This window comes from Tauraco erythrolophus, chromosome 21, assembly GCF_009769465.1.
Source record: "Tauraco erythrolophus isolate bTauEry1 chromosome 21, bTauEry1.pri, whole genome shotgun sequence".
In the NCBI taxonomy this organism is placed as follows: Eukaryota; Metazoa; Chordata; class Aves; order Musophagiformes; family Musophagidae; genus Tauraco; species Tauraco erythrolophus.
Genome location: NC_141485.1, coordinates 71,287 through 92,147, shown reverse-complemented (window position 1 = coordinate 92,147; position 20,861 = coordinate 71,287). Strand labels below are relative to the sequence as shown.

General features: G+C 39.7%; 1 protein-coding gene across 1 annotated transcript in view; it reads left to right on the top strand.

The window, feature by feature from the left end:
- The window catches only part of PITPNM3 (PITPNM family member 3), a 115,294-nt gene that overhangs the window by 89,544 nt on the left and 4,889 nt on the right, over nt 1-20,861 (top strand). The window contains exons 14-19 of the mRNA XM_086624856.1: nt 4,007-4,177; nt 10,616-10,810; nt 11,556-11,704; nt 15,208-15,324; nt 16,633-16,749; nt 19,748-19,896. Of these exons, the coding sequence (XP_086480982.1) occupies nt 4,007-4,177; nt 10,616-10,810; nt 11,556-11,704; nt 15,208-15,324; nt 16,633-16,749; nt 19,748-19,896 (898 nt within the window). The remainder of the gene's footprint in view (nt 1-4,006; nt 4,178-10,615; nt 10,811-11,555; nt 11,705-15,207; nt 15,325-16,632; nt 16,750-19,747; nt 19,897-20,861) is intronic.

The following is a 20,861-nucleotide window of genomic DNA, read 5'->3' as shown; positions in this document are numbered from 1 at the left end:
ACAGTGGGAGTCTGCTATAGACCACCTACTCAGGAAGAAGATGTAGATGAAATATTCTACAAACAATTAGGGGACGTCTTACAATCACAGCCACTAGTTCTTGTGGGTGACTTCAACCTACCAGATATTTGCTGGAATTTGAATACAGCAGTGAGGAAACAGTCCAGGAGATTCCTAGAGTGTCTGGAAGACAACTTCCTGATACAGCTGGTGAGGGAACCAACCAGGGAAGGCTCCCTGCTGGACCTGCTGTTTACCAACAGAGGAGGACTCATTGACACTGTTAAGGTTGGAGGCTGTCTTGGACATAGTGACCATGAAATAATAGAATTTTCAGTCACAGAAGCCATAGGGAGAGGGGTCAGCAGAACTGCTGCCTTGGATTTCCAGAGGGCAGACTTCAACCTTCTTAGGAGACTGGTTGGAAGGGTACCTTGGGAGTTGGTCCTGAAAGGCAAAGGGGTCCAGGAAGCCTGGACAATTCTCAAGAGGGAAATCTTCAGAGCCCAGGAGCAGGCTGTCCCAGTCAACCACAAGACGAGCCGGAAGGGCAGAAGACCAGCCTGGCTGAACAGATGATTCTGTGATTCTATGATTTGTGTGTGTCTGCCATGTTTTTCCACTCTCTGTGTGCTGATTATCCTTGGAAGAGGCATGTTTCCCTATGAAAATGTTGATGTTTTTTAGAATTCCGAATATATCATGTGCACTTAGTTACACCCACAAAATGGCACTGTTCTGCCTTAGGATGCTTCTAGTGGTGGGTGTTTTGCCCTCGCTTTCGATGGGAAGTAATGCTGCGAAATGCCACAGTAGTAGGAAGTAATCTCCTTTGGAACGTGATGTATTCCTTTGCCAAGTTGGAAGAGGGGTATGAAAACAGCTGATAACTCAGAGGATATGCTTTCTTGTTGCCATTAAATATCATCATTTGCCCTATGCTGACAACTTTCATGACCCTGCTGTTTGTGTTCCTGGTTTCTTTGTATTTATCTGCCTTCCATGATATACAAAAGGCAGAAATACACAGAAGTGTTCCTGTACAAGAAGTATTAGAAGGTGCAATTAGAAAAGTGATTTAATAACATTAAGCACTTCCTTTATGTTTGGCTCTGACAGTTAATATTAAGCATGATGAGAAAGAAACAATAAACCAATATACAACCCACTCGGGAAGGAAGCTCTAGTTTGGTAGGATAATATCTTGTTTACTACTCTATAAGCACTAGATCTCTAAAAACATACGTCAAAGTTATAGGCTTGCCGAAATATGATTTTAATTTAATGCAGTGCAATACTTTACCTCACAGAATGCCGTTCACACTATTAGGGTTCTGCAAGAAAATTATGCTTTCCTTGCAAAGAATTAATTTTGGCTGTGCTTAAATGTGCTCACACAGGTGACCTGTTTCCATTTTTTCTGGCAGATGTTAAGAACAAAATACAGCTTGAAGAAAGCCGTCAAAAGTAGTTTTGGATCTTTGCAGTCTTGCTAGTGTTTCCCTTCTGCTTCTCTTGTGATGCAGTTAACTGGAATACATAGGAGAATTTACTCGGTTTTCACAGCACAGTAAACTGATGGGCACATTTTGTACTCTACTTGGAGAAAATGTTAAGAAAAAAGGGTAGTAGATAGTGGTTCCTGGAGAAGTGTAGAAAGGTACTTCACAGAAGAATCTTACAGGCCATGGTTTTTGCATATGGCTGGCTTAATGGTGGGAAAGAGACAAAGGTGGAATGAAGCTCCTATTTATTTGATAGTGGGAAAGGGGATAAGATTCTATAGTGTCCTCAACAAGCAGTCTTACTGTCTCCCACTTTCTTTTCATGTGCTACCAGATGTGCTGATTGATGCACAGAGCCATCCTTTCTAGAAAAGTCAACATACAACAGACATCAAAAGTGGGTTTTGGTTATCCTGCTGCTGGAAACCTGGTAATTGCCACTGATAACAGTCTCAAAGTGTTTTACAAGGAGAGCTTGGGGGGGAAAAAAGAACCCATAAAGCTTCATTTAATGCCGTCAAAAGACACTCATGTTGTTCACTTTATGTGACAAAAATCCTGCAGAATTAAAGAGATGTTGCACCATCCTTAGAGGGAGTCGGTGAATGTAAAATACAACACACACTGCATGACCAAAGAAGAAAAAAGTTCATGGTTTGGCAGAACTGGATCATATGTAGGTACATTCTTACTGGAAGATTTGTCCCAGAGCATTTCTTGAGAGGCTGAGTATTGACATCTTCATGATGTGAAGATAAGTCTCCTAGACAGTTTAGCACAGGGCACATGCAATAAAGTGGTCCCCATGGATGTGATTCATTGTCATAATTTAAGTATCTTGAGAAGGTTTTTACTATGATATAAAAGGTTAATTGTCTTACTAGTTTAAGAAAAAAACATTATGTACCTGTGCTGTAGCCTTTATAGAACAAAAATTCCTATAGAGCAGAACAAAACGAAGTATTGCTCTGACCTGCTTATGGCAATGCTGCTATTACAACTCAGTATCAATTTCTTTAAGCTTAGAACTTGATAATATCGACATAGTCTATATCAAGATTTGTCCCTATATACTATTAATAGCAGCAAGCACCAGAACATACATTTTTGGAGTTCTTCCAGCAACATGGAATGCACTTAAGAAAACCTATAAGAAGGTAGTGTTTTCTGATGTAGTTCTTAGTGACTCTGCGACTGCAGCAGCAGCAGATGTACAGCATCAAGTTTGCTCATTGTAGTTTTGCTTATGTACAAATACCTTTACTGTTGTTCTTTAAAATGAGAAAGAACCTAAGCAGTGTGGTTTTGATATTTTTTTTTTTTAATTCCATAATGGTGCTCTGGTGAGAGATGTCACTTAAGATAGACTCCATTAGATCCAATATTCCATGACACCTTATGTTAAAACTTACATCCTTCTTTATGGTTTCCAGTTAAGCGTGTGTTTGACTTGTGCATAGGAACAGTGCTGTACCAAACATGTCTTCTAAGGAAAAACGTCATACGTGTTACCAGATTTTTTGTTATCGCCACAAGGAAACAGTAATTCTATCTACAGAACTTTAGGGTTTATTGCACAGCACAGCAGACTTGAAAACCTGTCTTGCTTCCGTGGAGTTTGTGGGGAGCAGACATAATATTCCTAAACATATTTTTTAAATACTCTAGTCATTCCTTTACTCTTGTAGTTATTAAACTGACTGTTGTAACATGTAATGCAGTATTAGACAAACCTTACTAAGTTTAAAGAGCCCATAATGAATTTATTTGCTTGCACTGGCAAGATTCAGTGTGATTGAAGTGTGATGTGGTGAGAAGTGACTACACCGACCGTTTTACAGACCTTAGCAGTCTTGTGTGATCACCCATCTGAGTATAAGTTCTGCTTCCGTGCTATGTGTTTAGTCAAAAGAATGCCTTATTAGCTGAGTAAGTGATTTTCAGATTTGCATTTACAGTGGCAGCCTCAAACCCTCAGGGCTGCACACCTTCAACAAGAATCATAAACATTGCTTTGCTGTTGCAGTATGACCAACCTCATTTCTATTCATTAGCTTCCATAAGGTGACTTCAGAAACCGCCGTGCTTTCTGTCACCTGCCTGCTCCTGCTGTCACCTAGATTTAAGTCCTCTAACAGGCCCATCAAACCATTTTGCTGGTAAATATTTCAAGTGCTGAGCATCATAGGTGTAATGCTCAGTGATATATTTACAAGATTTTAAAACTTCTTTTTTGTTCCTTACCTTTGTCTGTTTCGCTGGCTGGTCTTCATGTCTGCTACGTGCCTACATCTCAGATTGTGATGTCTCTTTAAACTCCTTTGCAGCCAAGTGTTCTTTACATACAGAATAGCAAACCATTTAGTTAAATTTCTTGGGGCCAGATGTATGCTAGTCTGGAGTTTACAGAAGACCATGTTGACTATATTTCTGTATAGACTCCTTGAAAATTGTAAAGGGGCAATACTGAACTCTATCTCTCTGTCTCATTCTCATCCAAGTATGCCAGGTCCGCCCAGCCTGCAGCCAAGTGTACAGTTTCTTTCACTCTGCTGACCCCTCTGCCTGCAGACTTGAACCATTGCTGGAGAAAAGATTCCATCTCCTGCCTCCATTCAGTGTCCCACGGTACCAGAGATACCCACTAGGGGATGGAAGATCTCACCAGTTAGGTACAGTGCCTATTTTCATAGCTCTCCTTACCTGTTGTTCTCTTAAGCATTCTCTCCTTACACAGCTCAAGAGGATTTGAAATACCAGTATGCTAACATGCTAAAAACAAGTTATCTGGGACAGAATGGCACAGACATATTTAGCAAGTGTGGAAGAACCAAGAAAAAATTATTCTTACATGTGAGCTTTGTGGTACTACTTGTGTTGAAGAGGAGTTGGAAGGTGATACCACTGCTTTAGTTGAAGTCACTTGCAAACTTCCATGTCTTTGACTATCATTTGAAACAACTTATTTTTACAATTAGTTGATCTTTGCCTAGATCTTCAGATATTGTTTCTCTTGGTCACTTGCTGTTGGTTTGTTGCAGGTATCTACTAGGACAAATCAGCACTGAGCAAATTGGTTTTTGGTTGCTCTTTTCCTAGGTAGCCTATTAAACAATAGTTATGTTGGTAATAACTGTTTGAATCCAGGAAAAAACAGAAATAGACTGATTTATGGGGAGGAAGGGGGAAGAAGTGGATGAGCAAGGTGCTAGTAGAAAGAATTGTGCTGTTTTGACTTTATAGAAAATGAGATAAAATCATATAGATGCAAAGTATCTTGACTTGTCATATGCAAAACAGGAATTGATCAGTGTGTATATGCATACATGTGAGATTTATTCTTTTTACTACAGATTCAGACATGAATTGATGCTTCAGCAGGATATTTCAAAAGGCTTTTCAGGATTCAGAGTTTAAGGTTGGAGACTAATATAGTAAAACAGCAATGTTTTCTATGTGTTGGAGCTAGGCAAATTGTATCATTGGCAACCTGTTCTGTGTGGTAGGATACACACAACTTTGTTTTATCTGCTCAAATACGATGTACAGTGGATGCGAATCAGTTTGAATCTGATTAAATCAATGTTTGAAAAGCAGCAGTTGATCTTGAGTTGCAGAAGGTAGGTTTGTAGGTGTTAGCTTCACTGAAACGTGAAGATCTGGCAGTTCCTCAGGAGTTGACTTAAGGAATAGCTAAGGTGAGGGACAGTCCAAACTAGGGAATATTTGCTCCCTCCTCACTCTCGTGTCTGAATTTTCTTTCCATGGAAATATATACCTTGCTTTGCATTCTGACTCAGAGTTATTATGGAGCCTGACTATACACTTGGAAATCCTGCTGGTTGGTTAGGCACAAATTCTGTCACTGAGACGTATCTAAACCTGTCTTGAAAAATAGAACCCTCCTTTAAATAACTGTCATAGGAAGAACAGTTCCCTTAGGCTGCTTTTCAAATTGTAAACCTTGCGTTGGTACATTTTACCAGCTAATCTTTTGTTGAAGTAAACCCTTTAGATGCAGTGATTCTTGAAGCAGAGGTTCTAAAAGTGATTTGGGAACAACTGGTGTTCTTTTTGAGTTCATCTAAGGCACTGAGTTAGAAGATTCCCCTAGAGAGCATGTAAATCTGGAAACCTTGTCTGTTGGAAGTATTATAAAATAAAAATGCCTGAGTGCTAATGATCAGCAAGTGTTCATGGTATGGTTTTGTATTTAAACCTCTGTGCAGAGTTAAATCATCGCCGTGCTTTGCACCTGAGCTGTGTTATATTTCAATGCATGTGAAATCCTCCCATTTAAATGCAAGTGCTTTGAGATCCTTTTGGAATTTAAGGTTCTTCATTCACAAAGGATTAGTACTAGTGACTGTATAATTTTTTTCCTTTCTCTGATACCTGGGCTTGTGAAAGTATTTCTTAAAGTGAGAGCCTTCATGGTGTCAACTGGAATGGTAGTTTACTAGTCAGTTATGATGAGACCTAGTTACACCAAATAATTATTATGCACTGCCCAAAACAGCCTTTTCTGATAATCTTTCATGTCATTAAACAACCTCATTCCCTGTTCCTTTTCTCACAAGAACTGATGGATAAAATAAGAACGATTCTGTTATCTGCGTAACATTCCTGATAGGTGCCTTTGTGGAAAAAATTCTAATCTGGAAGCCACATGAAAAGAATCTACAACTAGAACAGAATTTCACCATATGATTCATAGGAACGGTTCAGTAATAACACAGGTTGGAGAACATGATGAAAATGGAGGTGAGGCTGGATTTCTGTAGCTGTCTTTCAGTTCTTGCCAATCAAATGAAGCTTTTGTATGCAGTTGCCCTGTGCATAGGGTTTATCTTGAAGCTCTTAGTTTATCAAATTTACTTTTTTCACTGAGATGTAGGAAGCGTCTAAGACTTAAATGGCAAGACTTAAAGACCAGGGCACACGTTTATCTAGATGATTGCCTTTTGCATCCCGCAGGCATCTCACTAAGTCTGCCCCTAGGGTCATTCAGTTTTCAGTAATGTGATATTGTTTGTGTGTGTGATGAATTGATCTATTAAGAGCTTAATGATCATGAAAGCTGACTCTTACCAGGCTTGGTTTTGACAATCACAGAGACTTGACTGGCCCAGAGAATTGGTTCCTCTTTCTGTCAAGTACTTGGTCAGTTGCAACTGTGTCTTCTGTTGATACAATTCGTAATGTGGATGCGATTACATTATTAGGCTATTTATAAAATAGCTTAATAAAATAAAATTATTTGACGCATGGTTTAAATTCAATTTTCTGAATGTATAAGAGAGTCAACGCATTATATGCAAAGAGGAAGAAAAATTAGCAAAGATTGAGTTTAATATCTGAGACATCTTTGACCTACGCACTGGATAGATAGAATAGAAATAATCACATAAAACATCCCACTTTTTCAGAAGTCGCTTCTGAAGGGAATGTGTATCTCGTGTTGCTATGGTATACAGACAAGGGAAAGTAAACCAAACTGCATTGAAAGCACTGCCAGACATACAGAGCAGGTGGAGAAAACATTTCTCTTCATAACTCTTTCATCTATGGTGATTGATGACAGGAGACATAGCAGTAGATAACAGTTCAGATAAAAATGCAATTTATTAATTGGTGGGGTGTTTTTTTACTCTAAGACAAGGTACAGAGTTCAGGTTATATTACAGCCCAGAGAAAGCCATGCTGTCTTGACCTTTCATTAAACAGCAGCTTTCTTAGCTACTGCCTAGTTGACATTTCATAATCAAAGTGCTTTTGTAGCTATTACAAGTGAGCTTTAGCTTTGTGACAGGTCTCTGATCTACCGCCGGTTGTGTCTTTTGATACTAACGTGTGGGATTCAATTCCTTTTTTGCTTTGCTGCTTCTGACATGATGCATTATATCTACTTGGTGGTTAAAAATATGGTTGTTATGTATTAATTCAAACCACCTGTTTTCCACCTAGCCTACTTTTTAGACATTTGATATAGCAGAACATAGATAATCGTAATCCTCTTTACTGTTCGACCTTCTTCCTCACATTTTGCTTAGCAGTACAATTGAAATTATTGCAAAATTTTTCTCCTGCAAAGTTTTATTTATAAAGAATGTGCAGGAATGCCAGTCCACACTGTGGCTGATCTAACTGGTCTGCTCCATTGTGGATAGATAGAAATTAAAGTCTAAAAGTACAGTACTTCTCCGATTGTATATGCATAAAATAAAGTATTGTTAATTTTGTCTGGAGATGGTTACTGCGTGGCCTTGAGGAAGTTGCTTTGCCTCTTCGTTTTGGCTGTAACATATCATATCCAAGAAGAGACTCTGTAAAATTATCTGCCTTTATTTTATTTCTTATCGAGCATAATAGTAAATTTAGATTAGTAAAATAAAGGATAAGAACCTTTAGTGACCCTCAGAGCCATGAGGAAGGTTGTTTGGAGTCAGAAGTATCTATTTCAGATATTTAAGTGGAAGAATTACGCAAGTAAACTGTCCTAATCAAAAGTTGAGCACATGGCTTTTAGGAAAAAATAGTGTTACATGTATTTTATTAAACTCTACTTGGTACTCTTTGACCTCCTTTACAATTCAACAAGGGCCTGACCTATAGAGATGAAGGCAGGCTGCTCTACCTGTTTAAAATAAAGATAACTCAGGAGACAAGAGAGAAAAAACTGCCAAAAATGCCTTCCATTTTATTGATTTAATCTCTTCTAGGGAGAAAGGTTACTGAGCTTAGTATAACAGTATTACAAACTAAACAACATGTTTCAAGACCCCTTACCAAGCTGATCTTAAGATAATCAATAATATGGAAGGGCTAACAGATATGTTGACTGACATGTTTTCCATTCTGTGCAAAGTTACTATTTTTACTTCTCTCTCCATCTCCATTTTAGTGGGATGAAAAAACCAGAACTTGTGCAAAATTATAGTGGAGGAGGAAGGGTTAGATCAGGGTCAATTTAGAACTGTTTCGGCAGAGCAACAACAGTTGAGAAGCAGAAAATTTATTTTAAAAGCAAAACTTTTTTTTATTTCAGTGAATCTTTTGGAAGGGGAAGGAGAAAGTATGCATCAGAACACTGCCAATCATGAGCACTTCATGAGATATAACTGTCATTTATGGGATTCATTGCACCTTCTTCTGTGGAATTTCATGTTTGGATCAGGGTTCTGGTTCAGATCCTCTAACGGGGTTCAATTTGGCACCTTCCCTGTTCCTTGCTGCTTGTGTCCGTGCATTCTGCTGCTCTCTTCAGTGAACTCATTTGCTGTGATATTTTAGGCCACATGATTTGGGGTTTGTTGTCAGAAGGACAAAGTGTCTTGCTGTTCAGTGTTTAGTGTGACATAGAATCAGACCTTTTACTTCTTTGTGCTACTTTTTTCATTACAAAAAGCATATAATACCTCCTCATCTTGTTAGGTAAGTAATAGGAAAGCAGCATTGTGTTTTCTTTTCAGTTGTCTGTGTTGAAGTCTGTATAGTTTGCCTGAGACAAGGGAAGTAATAAAATTATCCTTCCATTCTTTTTCACCTCCATCAAGCTTTCATGTAGCCACACATAGCTTTCCCTAGTGGAAGGTGTCCCTGCCTATGCCAGAGGGGTTGGAACTGGATTATCGTTAAGGTCCTTTTCAACCCAAACCATTCTGTGATTCCCTACTGTATGATGTCAACAAGATTCCTTTGAAAGAACAGTACATTGCAGTTTTTTAATGAAAACTCAAAGCATATATTCCCATGGAAATTAAAATTTAATACGTTCTGTCCAAACTACATACCCATCACAAAGTATTAGGATTTTATTGTTTCTCGGATTCAGTTGCAGGGCAGTTTCTTGTTGAAAGTTGCAATATTCAGGCTTATGTCAAAAGAAGCCAGAATCTTTCTAGCAATGTCTGCTTTTTGGAAGGGAGGAAACTGTAGGGAGCTATCCTGCTATTCCTTTTCATTTAATGCTGACATGTTTTATCAGTTCTGATAATCTATAGACGCTTATGCTTCCAGTGTATTTTTTTTAAGGAATGATGTCCTTGAAAGCAGCAACTTGCTGTCATGGTGTTCTGTGTGTGCCATCAGAGTATTCATTGCATTGAGAGTTGGTAAGACTTGAAAAGTTGAAGAGAAACTTATTCCAGGCCTCCACTACATAGTCGTATGACATAGTCCCCAACCCAAGACCATGTGAAAGATGAGCACAGCATGATTACAGTTACTTGTCTGAATGGGACTGAAACATGCTCAGAAACAGAGTGATACATCATCAAGGGCTGCCTGCTTTCTTTTGTATTACATGCACCAAACTGGATCTCCTTTCTCTTTTGTTCACTGTTTTAATCTCCAAGAGGTTTGTTCTCTGAAAAACAATGCTGAGGAGTCAGATGCTTTTGATGTGTGCTTTGCTGTATATCTTATCTCTCAGTGTAGGTTCTGCCTTTCTTAGGTACGGGAGGGATATGCAGGCTGCTTCAAGCAAAATTGTCAGTAATGCTTTTATGTAAATGCGCATCTGTCCTTGCATGTTTCAGAACACCTCAGGAAGAAGGCTGTGTTTTGTTTCGTTAAGTAGCGGTCTTAGCCATGGCCCATAGCTTTGTCAGAGTGGCATGAATAAATGAGAATTCTGTTCCATTTTGGAACATGCAAACCAGTAGATAGTGTTGCTGAAGGTCCTCTTTCTAAAGCAGTTTTGCTAATGTCAGGAAGAGGACAATAGAAGTATCACAGATTCCCGGGGCTATGTAGCTCTTCTCAGAGAATGACTATAAAATTGGTTCACAGGGTTGACTGTGAACTAAAATAGTCTCTGAACATCGCTACCCAGTTTGTAAGATCTTGGTCAAAAGCAGCCAGCTGCCATTGCATTTTGATGGCAGTAGGGTGTGCTTTCTCCATTTAGTCATGCTGTCTTATACTGTCCTCCTCGCCCTGAAGGAGTTTAATCCATGGTCATTAAATCTGATATTATTCAGCAAAATGCTCATTAGCTCTGTATTAAAATATAAATTAAAAAATACACACACACATGCAATTCTCAAAACCATGTTGTTTATCCCATTGTGGATTTTTTTTATGGTTTTCATTTCTGTAACCTGCAGGTGATGCTATCCACAAGGACAGTGCTCTGTTCCTTGAGAACAGCTCTTCGAAAATACCCTTCTCTCAGGAGAGTCCCAGATCTCCAAACGCATCTGATCAACCACAAGAAAAAACAAGAAAGTTGAGCTTGGCCAGCACAAACAGTGAAAACTCAGGGTCAACAGAAAGCTTGCCATCAGTATGCCTCACCAACAGTGAGTGAAGCCTGGTGCCATATGCTGTCTGATACAACAACAACCCTTCCCTCCACATCCTTTCTGTAGAAAAGTTTGTTATGAACAGGAAAATTACCTGCTTGGAAATTTGCAGAGAATGAGAACAGCTTGATGCAATTTTAAATAACAGTTTAGCTTCCTTTCCTGTTTGTAACTAAGCAGATAAAGAAATGTAAGTGAAGTAACAGTTTTATATTAGGATGCTACTCATAAACAGTTGTTAAAGATTTCATACTAACAGGGCTTTAGAAGCATGTTCTAGGCATGAGTAAATCTGTATAGATGAGATTTGTTACCCATATTTAAAAGTGCTATGAATTATTATATAGTCCTGTTATGGACTATAGTCATATATCAATATTCCGTTCACTATTTGGGAAGCATGTGCAATTCTTACTCTATAACATGATCATAAAAGCACTAGTCTTTCACTGTACATTTTCCATGGACCAGGAAGCAGTGGGAATCACGCTGAGGTAATTTCTCCTTCCCCAAAACTTGGACCCAGTAGAACTGTCTAGATTGCAGACATTTAAGTGATGATGCAGTCAGTGAAAACACTATTTTCATGTTTGATAGATACCTTTTAACAGACTTTAAATGTCAAGATTAAAAGCGCAGACTTCATTGAGTTATCTAGCTTAAACATAAAGACAGCAAGATATTTGTTAAGAAGATATCTAATAGAAATATGATGCTATTTTGTTTGTGATTTTTTTTGTAGTTACTGCAAAGTGGTGGGGAACAAAACGAATAGATTATGCCTTGTATTGTCCAGATGTGCTGACAGCCTTTCCAACTGTGGCCCTGCCGCATCTCTTCCATGCTAGCTACTGGGAATCAACAGATGTTGTGGCCTTCATTTTAAGACAGGTCATTGATCTCTTTATTTTTTCTCTCTGCAACAGATAAACTTGTGATTGTTAATTGCATCTTCCAAGGGTGGTCAGTATTTAATCTTTAATTCAGTTAGATGGCTAACTGTGGTTGCATTACATACACCTGGATGTAGGAGTGACAGATGTGGATTTATGGGAGAGGTGAAGGGGACAGTGAGTCCACCATTAGCCCTGCTGACTGGTGTTCTTACTGCTGACTGTGTGATTGGGAACAATGCACTGTCATACATACCTTACAGACTTCTCCTGTGCCCCAGATCAGTATAGCCCTGTATTATGTATTAATTTCCTCCTGTTTTTGAAGGAATAAGCTATCTCCAGCCTTACTTAATTATGGATTTCCTTACTAAATATAAAAATATTAGCATACATTTGATAATAAACCAGCAGTTTGAAAGTACTGCTCCCATAAAAAAATCAAGTCTCTCCTATAACTATACTAGAGCATTTTGAGGCATTGTGTGCACTGTCTCCTCAGAATTTGAGTCATATGATGGTCTCTTGTTCCTACTGTGTCAATAATTAGGCAGCAGCTCACAGTGACTTAGGGATAATGCAGTCCTCTGACCTCTAGAGGAAGTGGTGAGGCTGAGAAATCTCACCTGGGGTAAAAAAAAAATAAAGTGGTGTTCAAGTGAAACCTGCAGGATAAGTATCCTTTCAAGAATCCAAAGGGACCCTCACCCAAAAGCCAGTCACAAGCAGTTTTGTTTGGATTAACCCAAGAATCAGTGTTATTTTTACATCCAGTGAATGATGAAGCAGCTGCTGCCAGGCAAACAGTAGAGAGAATAATGCAGAAAACTGCACAGTGACTTTTGTTTCATTAAATCAGTTGACAGATGTCAGTGTGCCTGCCTCTCTTGCAACTCCTTTTAGCTGGTCTCTGAGTGTTGACTCCCTCCACCTTCTGCTCCCAGTGCTGTTGTCAATGACGTTAGTTCCCTGGAGGCTCACCTGGTAGCTCAGTGTCTGAGTTCCCTTCAGTCCAGAACTGCTGTTGAGTCATCCTGTGTGATTGTACCGAGCCCCCATCTTTACACGGCAGTCTGAGAGCGGAGTGTGCAGCAGACAGCCTGGCTGGCAACCAGACCACTCGTGGAGGTTTTTGATTGCTGGTTTTAATTGATTAAATTCTAAGAGTCTTTCAACCTCATGCTGTCCTTTCAGAGCATCCTTTAGTATATCTGATTCCAGTCAAAATGTGTCATTAAGCAATGCAGAATTTTAAAAGCTAATTTAAAAATCTTTATTTATAAATAGCATCACCATAGTCAAGGCAAAGCAAAAGTTGCTGAAGGATTTTCCATGAATGAGAACAGTCTCCAGAACAGGAATCTTACTTGATGCTCATCCTAAAGTAGAGGAGAGGTTTCTACTGGAAGCAACAGGATGCAAATCCCTGGTTTTTCTGTTCAAGGGCCCTAGATAATTGTACATAGCTGTTTCTCCTCTCCTTCGCAGCTCTTTTGTAGCTCTTGTCATCTCATCTTCTTTCTCAAGACCTTTTTTACCTTGAATACATCAGAACATTCTCCCATCTTTCCTTTTAAACACCTTCCTGAGCCCAGTTGTCTGTTAGCAATCACTCCTACTTTATTCTACTTGTTATTTCTGTGCATTCCTATCAAATTACATTGTTGTGTCTTACCTAGCCTTGTACACGTGTTGCAGCTTTTAGAATTCAGTAAGCCCTTCAAGCATTTGGAACGTGCCTGTAAAGCAATATGTGAGCTTACAGCACTACATAAAGGGCTGGTTAGTTCCAGCATAGTCTGGACATTCTGCCCTTTCAGGGGGTTAAGGTTAAAGATAATGACTCCTGATTGCCCTGTGGGCACATATATTTCCTGCACATGACCTCCAGTGAATAGAATTTGTGCCAATTTGTTAAAAAACACACTGATCTCTCAGCATTATTATGATTTGTTGCAAGCCAAGTGCATCGCTAAGACTGAATGCAGCAAGATTTTACTCAAGAGACTTCATGTGAGACATCTTTCAAAATGATTCTCGGCCACTCTTCCAGAGAGGGCAACCAGGGTGGAAAACTTCAGCACAGAAAACTAACTGTTCAACTTGAGTAATTTTCTGCTGGCTTGTAAAAGAGACAAGGTGAAGCTATTTCTCATTCGAAATGAAATAGCCTCACACTGTCTGTGATCTCAGGGTGCATCCCACAGATTTCAGGAGACAGGGCTTGTGGTTTCAATTGAAATAGGTTGTTTCCTGAAATTTGAGTTAGACATGCAAGTTTCTTGGTGTGTGGTACTAGGTTGTAAGAATGTGTAGCTTGTATGACATATTAGAGTTCTGCATGTTCACAAGTTATAGTCCTCTTGAGATCTCCTATTAGCCACAAGCCATACCGTGAGCCTATCACCTACTGCAGTGGTGAGCAATACGCAGAAGGTAATGATGTTGTCCAAAAAGTGAGATCTTTACCCAGAATGCAAGCCAATACATACAGAGTCAAGGTACTTCTTTATTACAAGTTTGTGCAAAGTTGGGAGCTAGGTGGTATTCCACAAAGCTAGCTCGCCTTTACCAGAAAATCATATCATATTTATCCTATTACATGGTTAGTATAAACCCACCCAAAATTACACTCATTGGTTAGTGCTTAATGTATCATCTACTGTTGGTTAAACATATTTAAATTAGCGCGCGTGCTCCATGCAGGTTTGCAGGGGGTAAGTCTCTTTGGTCCTGAATTGAATCGGTGGTCGTGGTCTCCCCCTGCCGCCTTTACCTTTCCCGTAGTTACTGCTGGCTCTTGCTGACTTTATACTTGTGGTATTCTTCTGATCTCGTTAACCTTCCTCATAGCAAGATGTTTTCCTTATCAGTCTTTGAAGTCCTTGCTTTGGCTCCTTGTTTGGTGATTAATGGCTAGCAGAGGCATTAACACTTGCCAGATGTTTTGGACTTACAAGGACACGTGTCCTCCTCTTGACAAATATTTTAAGGCTCCTCCGCTATCCCTCATTATCTTAAAGGAAACAAAGTCTAGTGCATCCTTGCATCACTAAGAACTGTTCTATCTGGATATATGTATAAAAAAGTCATTACAGATGGAGTCAGGAATCTGACCTCTGTCTAAAGGACATTAAAACATACTTCTGTCATTTTAAGCTGCTTTCTGACTTTGCAGACCATGAGCAAACAATATGATTGTCACTTGATACCATCCTAATGTTTTCACCATTTTCTGTGGAAGAATGTGCAAGCTCTGTTGTGAATGGAAAAGCTGTTCAGTAAGTACTTGAGACTTACGTGTCGGCCAACAGAGTGAAAGCAGTTTACTTGTCTGTACAATTAATGTGAACATATGGCCTGTGGTTCTTTCTACTTTCATTGTGCTTTTAGCTCTGCAGTGTCATTCAGCTGGCGCAGCAGCATGCTTTCCCTTTCTTTGCCAAGTACCAGGACTCCCCAGGCCACACACTGTTTATTAGAATATTAATATAATTTCAGGTGATGAGGTATGAAAACGTAAATTTCAAGGAAAATGAAAACCTGGATCCAGCAACACTAAGTCCATCCAATCCACGAGAAAAATGGCTACGCAAAAGGACACATGTCAAATTGAGAGTAAGTATAAATCTGAATATATATGACACCTATAGAAATTGGGTTTAGCAGCAATTTAAATGGAGTTTGATCTCTCAAACTATAAGTTTACATAATTAAATATTACTCAAGAGCTGAAAATTGTTAACGCAGTCCAGAGGCAAACAAATTAACAGTTAGAGAGTAGGAACAATTTATTCTTTGTTGAGAGAAAGTATATTTCTTTCTTTAAATAACTTAAGTTATTCAAGTTTAACTGAAACTTAAGGGGCCTTAAGTTTCAGTTAAGCAAAGAGGTTGTTCAGTTTTCTTACAGAATCATAGAATGGTTTGGGTTGGAAGGGACCTCAAAGATCATCTAGTTCCAACCCCCCTGCCATGGGCAGGGAAACCCTCCACTACACCAGGTTGCCCAAAGCCTCATCCAACCTGGCCTGGAACACTTCCAGGGATGGGGCATCTACAACTTCTCTGGGCAACTTGTTTCAGTACCTCTCCACCCTCACAGTGAAAAATTTCTCCCATATATCTAATCTAAATCTACCCTCTTTCAATTTAAAGCCATTAACCCTTGTCCTATCACTACACGCCCTTGTAAAAAGTCCCTCTCCAGCTTTCCTGTAGGCCCCCTTTAAGTACTGGAAGGCTGCAATAAGGTCACCCAGGAGCCTTCTCTTCTCCAGGCTGAACAGCCCCAACTCTCTTAGCCTGTCTCCATAGCAGAGGTGCTCCAGCCCTCGGGTCATCTTCGTGGCCTCCTCTGGACACGTTCCAGCAGCTCCATGTCCTTCTTGTGTTGGGGACTCCAAAGCTGAACACAGTATTCCAGGTGGGGTCTCACAAGAGCAGAGTAGAGGGGCAGAATCCCCTCCCTCGACCTGCTGGCCATGCTCCTTTTGATGCAGCCCAGGATACGGTTACGTGCTAGATGAATCCGTAACTCAGGAAAAAAGTGTTTTCTGCATTCTTCAGATGCCACTTCAGTTAGAGATGTCAATTAAGATGTGTGTGTGTCTTGCACATAATTGTGTGAATCTATGGCACCACTTGAAGTGAAAGATAATTGATGTTGCCTTAAATGTTCTCTCTTATTTGGTTACCTTGAGCACTCTCACTAGAAAGTCTGTTCAGGAACCCGCCATATCTGGAAACCTGGATCCACCTGAAATAGGAACGCAGGTTTGCTGGATGCTCTAAGGTGCACTGTGATGAACCTCAGACCCAACATCCAGGACTGTTTCTGTGTCACTGTTTATAATAACATAATAGACACAGTAGCTTCATTACAAAAGCAAATGCTGCCCTTCCCACCTTCTGCTCTTATTTCAGAATGTGACTGCTAATCACCGAGCTAATGATGTCATCGCAGCAGAAGATGGTCCTCAGGTACTAATTGGGCGCTTTATGTATGGGCCTCTGGACATGGTAGCTTTAACAGGTGAAAAGGTAAAGTCTGAGTAACTAATTTGCTTATTTTTCTGAACAGCATTCAGTTGTTGAATGTAGCACACATGTATAGTACCAGAGAATGCCTTACACTGAGGGGAAGTGTGTCCCTGGCCGCCACCGCTTCAGCAAAAATATGCTGTACGTGGGCTTTCCTGGTAGCTGACCTTTTTCCCAGCTCTTACATGATGCTGGCCATCTCCTCTGGGTAGTGATGGGTGTGCCGTGCAGTGATTTTTGAACCTGCCATGTGATTGTACCATCTACTGGAGACAATTAACTTTTTGAGCAAGAAAGAAAAAGAATTTTATAGTGGTTGGCAAATCACATCCTAGCAATGCATCAAATTGGGCACTCTTGGAACTGGTACAGTGCAGAAATTGGAAGAAACCGTTTTTACCACAAGACCATTGAATCTGTCAAAGCAAAGGCCATCCTTCTCTCACTTTTTCCTAGTGGGAGTTAGAGCAGGAGAAGGACTTATGTCAAATAGCAGTGTAGCCTGCAGACTTGAGCAGACCTTGAAGAGTTAGTTCGTGTCTGACAGGTGAGCCTGATCTGCTCTGTCACATCACGATGCTGTCCTCAGCAGGCACGAAAATTTCCTTGAACCTCATCTGCTTTGGGTGGCTCCTGTTGAGGCACAACAGAGTAGTGATAATGGGAATGAGGCCATCTGGTCAAGACAAGGAGCCAGGAGCTTAAGCTTCTCTGAGAGTCTCTGCCAGTCGTATCCTCTCATGCTGCCATGGGACTGGCTGCGTGGCTGATCTCAGCCTCAGTCTGTTGTCCTATTCGAAAACATTAATTAACCCAAGGTGGGCTTGACGTGCCAGTTTTTATTGAGGCAAGGATCAATCCTGGAGGCTACCCTTGTTTTCCCAAGAGTTCCTAAAATGGGCCTGTTGGAGTTTCTACAGGTTTGTAGACTAGATTTGCTGTAACTCTACGTCCTTTACTGAGATGAATTTGGGTTGGTAAAAAGGACATCATATTCAGCATTTTAGTGTTCGAATTCAAACTAGGTTGAGTTTCAGTGCTTTTACTGAGGCCAGAGGTGTCTCTCTGGGATTTACTTGACCCATTATTATCTGAGCATTATAATCTTGATGTTTTTCCTCCCCACATAGATTATTGTGTGCTGGCTAGTTGCCTTGAAATGGTGTTCTCATTTCAGAAGGATAGAGATGAACAATAAGCTGTGTTTTTGCAGTGGGAAAACAGATTCATATTATGCTTGGGTATTGAATAGAATCATGTCATTAAAATTTCTTGAAAGAAATTGCTAAGTAAAAATGTTGATTATTACTAATTATTGCACTGGGGAGAATTCCATGCTCAATGATGAATTACTGGTAGTTTTCATTCTAATTTTGAGTGGTTTCAAAACTGACAGAAATACTGTCTGTATTTTTTTCTTACACTTGCACGTTGTCCCTCCAAGGATCTCAAGTAACTTTACATAAAAGGCTATATTTCTTAATCTCTTAATGTGGAGATGGAAAACTGAGCCAGAACAGTTCAATGGCCAGTCAGCAGAATGCTGTTCTAGTAGCTTTCACATTGATATTGAAAAAAAAGAAAATGTTGATCTGAAAGGACTGTAGTTGTGCAAACTTTTCAGAATGCCCAATGCAACTGAAAAACTATTTTTGTGAACCACACGTACACACACACAGCCGGCCCTCATCTTTAATGGCTTGTGTTGAGAAAATTTGTTAAAGGGAGAAGGAATAGAAGGTAAGAACAGAATGGCTAAATAAAGTTAGAAGTATGATTCTCGAAAGAAGATATTTCTGTTCCTGGTTAGGTCTTACATTCCTTTCCAGGTTGGAAGGAAGTTAGATTTTTCCCTAGCAAGTCATAAAAATGTTTTCCTTGGCTCTCTCTCCGTTAACAGTGCATTTGAAAGTTGGAAATTCAGAATCACTTTGGGTACAAAGTGAAGCTTTGTTCTACTTATACCATCCAAGACTTTAAAGAGGCAGATGGTACATATCTGTATTCAAACTGCGAATTCACTTTGCAGTAAAAAAAGCAGAAGAAAGGAGTAAACCCATTGTTTGATCCTGATAACACTTCTGGTTCAGCGATACTTGTAATTTCTTCCCTTGCACCAAAGCTCATCCCTTAGAGAAATTCAGTTCTGAATTTCATCACTTCAGAATAAATTTAGTGTTATTTATAGTTACATCTCAATGTCATATAACATGGTTATACCAAGAAGAGCATATCTGCAGAGTTATCAAGGACAGCCCTGCAAACAGCACCTCATAAGCTGCTGGCGAATCTTGTAGAGTATCTGGCTGCATGTTGAGCACTGAAGAAGTCCACATAAACCTTGTATGCCTAAGTTCTGTAAAAATTAAGTACAGAAGGAGACCTTGGCAGATGCCTCCCTCAGGTTAACTGATGTACTTATTGCTAAATAGTGCCAGTTCAAGTCAGACAAAGTATTTCATACACTTATATACTACAAGTATTTCATTTTGATGAAATGTTTCAGTTGAAGAAAACCATATTGATTAAACCTTTTGAAAAAATGTCTTGATAATTTGAAGTGTTTAGGTTTTACATTTATAGGCAAGTTATGATTTGAGAAAGATTTCGTTTTGCTAATAACCAGATGAAAGTTTCCATTTTGTAGGTTTAGTATGCAAAAGTGTAATATACACGTGCAAGCTGAAACGGTCTTTTTCTAGTTTAGGATTCCTGCCAAATTTCTGAGCTCTATACCCTCGTTTGACACCTGCAGTGCTGAGTGCTTTAAATAATGAAGGCAATAAATTCTTGTGTTGTGTGTTAGCAAGCATTTTCTAATTGAGAGTACCCTCTGTGACGTTTTTACTGACTTCTGAAGCTCCCTTCAAACTTCTTTGTAAGCTTTTAGTACAAGCCATAGTTGGCGATACTAATGTGATCTGGGCTCAGCAGGCCTTGTAAACAGGGGATGTGTTGCCTACTGTCACACTAGGTGACTGTTTTGTTGGTTTTGTAGGTTGATATCTTCATAATGACTGAGCCGTCTTCAGGTAGGTGGGTGTACTTCGACACAGAGATATCCAACAGCAGCGGCCGGATATCCTACAACATACCCAAACAGAAGAGACTGAGAGTTGGTGTGTATCCCATCAAAATGGTGGTCAGGTAATAGCTCCGAGCTGGAACTGCAGCTGTGATGGGTTGTTGTGATCAGGAAGACACTGAGGTGTGTGAGACTGAAGACGGTGTGATGGGAGATTTTGGTCAGTTAGTTATCTTTCTCGGTCGTGTCACTGTGTTGTCAGCTTAGATCTGAAGCAGCAGTCATCTGTTTATGGCCAGTTTGGAGGTGCCCAGGCCAATGGGGGTGTCCCCACTGCAACACAAATCCTCACTGCAATTCAATTTAGGAGCACTTGGTCTTGCAAAATATGGGGACTGAATGACTGTAATGTCTTCTTGTGGCAAGATTGCGTGACTTGAAATATTTTGCAGCCCATTGATTTGGGAAAAGATTGCTGAAGGGTATAGCTTTATGTTCTGCAGACTGATAAGAAGCTTTTCTTACTGAAATTAACAGAAGAGGATGTACTGCCTTGCTCTCAGGCACCTCTCTATCTGTTGATGTCAGGCTGATCAAAAGTTACCTTAATTCTGTGCTCAAGACCATGCTTATTCTAAATTGGGAAAAAGAAAAAAAAAACAACTAGCACTTGAAAATAACAATTCATTGAAGTAAAATTTGTCAGCTCTCTTAGCTCTCCAGCATTTTTTAAGAATCTCTATGCTAAGTAAAGTACGAAGAACGACGATGTGTGAAATAAAATTTGTTGGCCTCGGTGCGGGACTGGAGTAGCTGTGCTTTTGAAAAATCTTATGTTTAATAAAAGTCCAGTTTGAGTTAATACAGTGTTTTAGTTTAATATTTCACTTAGAATTATATTGTCTAGCCACTTATGAAGTAGCTTTACAACTTCCTTTGAATCCCTGCTTTGGAAGCTAAATCAGTGGGATGAATTTAGCTGAAACAATATGTTGTTACCCACCAGTTAATCAAGTCCAAAGTCAGTTTACAATCTTACGTAGTGCTGATTGAGGGGGGAGAAATGTTTCACCTCAGTGTAATAGAG